This window comes from Marmota marmota, unplaced genomic scaffold (assembly GCF_001458135.2).
Source record: "Marmota marmota marmota unplaced genomic scaffold, marMar, whole genome shotgun sequence".
Lineage (NCBI taxonomy): Eukaryota > Metazoa > Chordata > Mammalia > Rodentia > Sciuridae > Marmota > Marmota marmota.
The window spans coordinates 6,316,724-6,322,755 of NW_026000001.1; the positions used below are offsets into that span (position 1 = coordinate 6,316,724).

The 6,032-nt window shown below is 65.2% G+C and overlaps 1 protein-coding gene across 1 annotated transcript in view; it reads right to left on the reverse strand.

Annotated features, from left to right (window-relative positions):
- Nucleotides 1–5,032, reverse strand: part of Muc2 (mucin 2, oligomeric mucus/gel-forming) — a 26,959-nt gene extending 21,927 nt beyond the window's left edge. The window contains 13 exon segments of the mRNA XM_048807624.1: nucleotides 102–266; nucleotides 346–483; nucleotides 672–741; nucleotides 823–933; nucleotides 1,131–1,269; nucleotides 1,350–1,467; nucleotides 1,588–1,713; nucleotides 1,918–2,128; nucleotides 2,258–2,367; nucleotides 2,443–2,533; nucleotides 2,976–3,090; nucleotides 4,026–4,296; nucleotides 4,957–5,032. Of these exon segments, the coding sequence (XP_048663581.1) occupies nucleotides 102–266; nucleotides 346–483; nucleotides 672–741; nucleotides 823–933; nucleotides 1,131–1,269; nucleotides 1,350–1,467; nucleotides 1,588–1,713; nucleotides 1,918–2,128; nucleotides 2,258–2,367; nucleotides 2,443–2,533; nucleotides 2,976–3,090; nucleotides 4,026–4,296; nucleotides 4,957–5,032 (1,741 nt within the window).
- Nucleotides 5,033–6,032: the final 1,000 nt, after the last annotated feature.

Genomic DNA, 6,032 nt, shown 5'->3' on the forward strand with positions numbered 1-6,032 from the left:
ACCCTCACCCACCCCTTGTCCCACCAGGAGCCCCGCCTGCCCGCCTCGCTGGCCGGAGCTCAGGGACGGCAGGCCGTGGGCGCCGCGGAGCCGAGCCTCACCACTCTCGATGTTGAGGGAACAGGGGTCATCCAGCCAGTCCAGCTTGTCGTGGCAGCTGGCCTGGGCCTTCCAGCTGTTGGCGAAGCTGGACCCCGTGGCCTCCACCAGGCCACCCGCCGTCCTGAAGTCGTCACTTTCCAGGCCATTGAAGTCCCCGCAGAGCCCTGGGGGGCCAGGACACGGTTGGGAGGGGTCTGGGCTGGGGGGGCACCTGGGCGGGGAGAGCCAGGTGGGGCCACTCACCCTGCACCTGCCCCTGGGCAGCCTGGTCCAGCGTCACGAAGAGCTGCATGACGGGCACCAGCTGCACCTGCAGCCGCAGCCCGAGGGCCGTGTGCACGACGATGTGGTAGGAGGAGGGTTGGAAGATGGAGAAGCTGGCTGCAAGGAGGGCGCAGTGAGGCACGCACCCTGGTGCCGCAGGGGGCTCCCTCCACCCACGGCAGAGGCCCGCGTGGCCCAGTGAACAGGGACCCTCCCCTGCCCAGCCTCCTGTGCCCCAGGCCCCCAGCTGCCCACATCCCAGCAGGTCAAGCCGACCAGACCAGCTCTGGGTCCCCTCCCCTCACCAGCCACGTGGGGCAGGGTCACTGCCAGCTCGTTGAGTAGCACGCTGCCGTCCGACTTGAAGGCCACCACCTACAAGAAAGGCCAAGGGTATTCAGGGCTGAGAAGGCTTCAAGGAGTCTGGAGCCCTGGGGGGACAGGCAGGGCACCCACGTTCTTCTTCCTGTCTATCAGCAGTGCCACTGTCTTCAGGCAGGTCTGCTTATCCGTGGAGCCGCAGGGGGCCAGCTCGCCCAGGAGGGTGAAGGAGTCGTTGTGGTCGCCCTGTGTGGGGAAGGCAGGAGGGTTGTGGCCCAGAGGCAGGGCCCAGCCCTGAACCCAGGGCTCCACAGTGACTTAGAAGGGAAGCCCATTTCTCAACACCCTTCACCACCCTAGGGACAGCCCCAGGCCCCCTCTTCTCAAGGGCCAGCCAGTCCCCTGCTGGGAGGGCCCAGGGCCCCCAGCTCCACCCCACCCACCTTGGTCAGGACGTAGTAGCAGTCCCCATGAAAGGTGAACTTTTTCCCATCGAAGGTGGTGATGTGGGAGCCACCCTCCAGGGTGCAGGTCCCAGGGCATGGCAGGTCTTTACACACCCAGCGGCCAGCATGGCAGACACTGTCGGCCATCAGAACACAGGGTCAGGGCTCGGGGACGCCCCAGCCTTCCAGGCCCTGTGCCCTGGACCAGCAACTCACCATTGCTCACAGTCATTGGTGATCTCCTGGCCCGGCACATACAGGTGCCCGTGCAGCTTGCAGTGGCACTGGCTGACGGGGATGCAGCCGCTGCCCGTGAGGTCATCATACACAGTGCCTGGGACAGCAGGGGAGGTGAAGTCACCCTGGGCGGCTCAGCCATGCCATTCTCCCCAGGGCGGGGCTGCCAGCCTGGCTCCCACCCCAACTCAGCAGGCACCCGCCCCCCGAGCACAACCTTCTGGGCAGAAACAGCCGTCCATGTGGTGCTCCTCGCACAGGCTGCTGACCTCCAGGTGTGAGCAGGTGTCCACGCAGGGTGAGCCGCTCTCCAGGTAAACCATGTTCCCGGGGCAGCTCTTGGCTGGAAGTGAAGGCAGCTCCGTGAACAGGCGATCCCACGAGGGCAGAGCACGGTGGCAGGTGGCCATGTCCAAGGGCCTCAGTCTCGGCCACTGGAGTCACCTGGCTCCCCACAGCTGTGGCCCCCGGGTACTTGGCACAGACCCCTTCCCGGGGCTCCCTAGACCCAGGGAGGCTGCCACTGGCTCTGTCTCGGGCCACTTACGGCAGAAGGAGGCCGACCTCCAGTTCCCGGGCCGGCCGCCAGCGTGGGAGCACTGACGGGAGAACTCGGCGAGGGTGCTGCAGACGCAGGCCCCACCCTGCGGGCACCGGCAGCGATCCTGCATGCACGCCTGCACGTACAGCTCCAGCGACAGCCGGGCCTGGCAGTCTTGGAAGGCCGCATCGGTCAGCAATCTCTCGCACTCAGCACGCTGGCAGGAAGGACGTGGGGGTGGGCAACTGCTCACAGCTCCCCTCTCTCCCCGCAGCAGGGTTCCCGAGAGCACCCACAGATGGGGGCCCCACCCAGAAACTCTAAGGGCCCCCAGGCTGGGACTCACGTGCTTGGAGCAGGACTCAGGTGCGGGCACCTCCTCAGGGTCCTCGCACACCACCTCAGGCTTATTGATCTTCTGCATGTTCCCAAATTCAATGGCACTGAATGTGACGCCTGGGGGCACAGCCGGTCAGCGGTCAGCAGCTCCACCCCTGCCTCCACCCCACAGAACCCCAGCCCAGCGCTCACCTTCAGAGAGGAACTCCGAGTAGGACGGCAGGCCATTGAAGTCCCCGCAGAGGCCGCAGGTGTGGTTCTGGAACCTGCTGTCCAGCTCCAGCTGTGGGGAAGTGGGCAGGTGAGTGGGCCCAAGGCCTTGGGGAGCCCTAGGCCAGGCTGGCACCTTAATAAGGAGCAGCAGGGAAGAGGGGCATCTACCACTGAGAAGCAGTGTGTTGGGGGGCGGGAAGCTGAGGGCCAGACAGCCCCAGGGCTAGGCAGCCCCCAGGGCTAGACAGCCCCCAGGCAGCCCCCAGGGCCAGGCCACCCCAGGGCCAGGCAGCCCCAGGGCCAGACAGCCCCCAGGCAGTCCCCAGGGCCAGACAGCCCAGGGCCAGGCCGCCCTCAGGGCCAGACAGCCCAGGGCCAGGCCACCCCAGGGCCAGACAGCCCCAAGGCTTGGTGCTGCCCGCTGTCTCCACCACCTGCACCCTCCTCAGGTCAACCAGGACTTGGCTGGTGGAGGAGCCCTGCACCCCAGGGGCCAGGATGCTGGTACCCACCATGAGCGCGTCTTCACGGTTCCACATGAGGGAGAGACCAGCGCGGGAGTAGACCTTGGTGTAGGCCTCATTCTTCTCGATGAGCAGCCCAGAGCTGTAGTGTGGGGTGCTGACCCTGCGGGGTCACCACAAGTCACTTGCCAGCACCTGGCCCAGGGCCCACCCTTCTTGTCCTCTCCGGGTCCTGCTGCCCAGAGGGCACTGAGGCTGGGTGCATGGTGGGAGATGGGGGATAGCTGCTGGCCTGGCCTCACACTGGGGCCACAAACAGACTTGGCCAGGCCCAGGGGGCACATGAGAACACCTCTTCTGGGCTGGCCAGGTTCCTTGGGGCAGGACCAGCTCAGACTGCTCATCTCCTTTCACACTGTGGGCACTGTCCTGGGCAGGGCCCTCCCAGGAGCCCTGAGAGTGGGGGGAGAAGGAGGCCAAGCCACCCAACCCCCTTCCAGGCCCTCTCTCAGTCTGCCTGGGGCGGGGCTTCAGCCCCCACCCACCCACCACCCTAGACAGTCTTGATGCTCTCGGGGACCTCCCCCCGGGCACCTGCCTCACCCAGGGGCCCTCCTGCTCTCCACCCACCATGACCCAGGCCGGGCAGGCCAGGCAGGGTAGGAGCTCAGCTAGAGTCTAGTGTAGGAAATAGAACCCCTGGGGCAGGAAGAGGGCAGGCCCGCAGGTGGGAACCCGCTGGACAGGAATACATTTAAGAGGGCCTCATTGTCCCAGAGACAATGAAGGGACAATAGCTAGCCAGGGTGGGCAGCTCCTGAAACCCTACCCTGGGGAGCAGCTCTGGCAGCCTCCAGGCTCCCCAGTCCAGGACCACTGGCCAGCTCCAAGGGGAGGGACAGCTAGGGGCTCCCAGGGTGAAGACCCCTGTCAACCTCCAGGGGCCTCAGCAGTGTGTACAGAGGGAATTGTGACCCGAGTCCACCCTCAGGGCTTTCCCCCGGGCCACCAGCTGGAGCAGCAGGGCCTCACAGGGACTATCTAGACCACAGAGCCCTCCCCAGGCTACGGGATGGGACGCTGCCCAAGCCCACTCACATGGCCCCATTCACCACAACCAGTTGGTGGGTGAGGTAGATGGTGTCATCCTTGATGGTCAGCAGGATGGACTCCACCTGGGGATGGCCCCCACCCTGGCCCTGGCTGCGCTTCAGGTGCACGGCAAATTCCTTGTAGGAGTCTCGGCAGTCGGAGGCGAAGTTGTAGTCACAGAGGCCGGGGAAGCGGAAGACGTCACCGTCGAAGGTCTTGTAGTGGAAGTCACCCCAGGTGCTGCAGACGCTGTGACCATGGCTTCGGGGTCTGGCCTCTGTGGGGACCGTGGGGGCACGGGATGAGCCACCCAGGCCCAGGGAGTTCTTCCCCAGTCCACCCCAAGCTGGCCCCAGAGGTAGCCATGTCCAGAAGGCCCCCCCACTGCAGGAGGACCTCTTAGGCCTGGGTCACGGCCGGGGTCTCAGCCCCAGGAGCACATCTCCAGCTGCCTGGCCTGGGGTGCAACCCAGCGGGCGGTGAGGGCCGAGGGACTGTCAGGCACCCTGGTCACTCTGTCCACCTGATGCAGAGCCCTGATGGAATGGAGGTTCCCTAGTCTTTTGGGCTGAAGTGACCCTTCACCAGGTGGACACAGCCCCTCTTCAGAGGTGCCGCCGAGGCCTTGACCCGCCAGGGCTGTCCTGGGACCCCACACTCCCCCACCTCGGAAGCACCCCTCAGGTGTTCTGCTGATCTTCCACTGGGCATGGGGTCCCCTGGGCCCCTCTGGCCAGGCTTTCAAGCTCAAAGGGACAGCAAGGGCCGCAACAATTCATCCAGGCAGGAGCTACTCTGGTTGTCCAGTGTACGCGGTCCAGCGGATGCAGGCAGAGGGGACCAGCCCACTCCCAGGCCCTGTGCCTGCTCCTGGATGCCTGCCTTCCTGTGCCAGCACTCTCTCCCCATCCCCTGCCCACCTCACCAGGCTTCTCACCTCTCTGGAGTGCAGAGCCTCCAGCCAAGGCCAGGGCCAGGCAGATGGCCACTAGGCGGGCCAGTTGCAGCCCCATGGCGGCTCTGAAGGGCACTGTGGGAGAGCACCCCGGCCTGGAGTCTGGGACTTATATGCCCCAGTGGGCCGTCAGAGGGCGGAGGGCAGGGGAGGGGCAGAGGGTGGGGGCGTTGGCCAGATTATCAAGAAAACAGCTGTGGGGGCTCGTGGAGACCACAGTGGGAAAATATTGATTCAGGTTATCTGCATTTATCTTTTTATGACTCCCTGGGCAAACTTGGCCTTCCTCAGGATGCAGCAGCCCAATTACCCAAATGCAGAACACACCCAGGGCGACCCTCCCACCCCTCCCAGCCACTAGCGGACCAGGCCCAAGGGGACAGGGTAGGGGCTTTCCCACCGGAAGCGTGTCCTGGCAGACTCTATGGGCCCACTCAGCCCACCAGACCACAGTCCAGTGCCCCCCCGCCAACAAAGTCCAGGATGAACAAGGGGCTTTGGAAGATCCATGACCAGCATTTACCAACCTCTTTCATTCCCGGGACCCCACTCCTCCCCAGGCAGTGTGGACTGAGATGGCCACAGGTCCCCAAAGAGCTCAGGCCTTTGTCACCCCAAGGCAGCCAAGCCCACCCATCAGGGGTCCAAACTCTGGGGAGCGGGCAGGACTTGGCCACCTGTACCTTCCCCGTGTGCAGGCAGCCTATGAGCTCCCGTGGGGCCTGGGGTCCACCCCGCTGCAGGGAGCTCTTCGCCTGGGTCAGAGCCCAGCTCTGTCCCCTCCCTAATCCCCCTGTTTTCCTAGCCTCAGCCAGTCTCTGGAATTACATGTAATTAGAACTTGAGGAGCACCAGTCCAGCCAGGGACACTTGCCGGAACCCGGTCCCCTGGAGCATGGAGGAACTGGCTCAGTGCCTGGAATGCCTGTCCCCGAAGGAAGGAGGCCCAGGTAGGGAGGGTGCCCCCGCAGCAGGCCCTGCCCTCGCAGACGCCCCCACCTGCTGCTGCTGCCCCTGGGGATGCATGAGGACGGGGCCTGGAGGGGCAACCTGCCCAG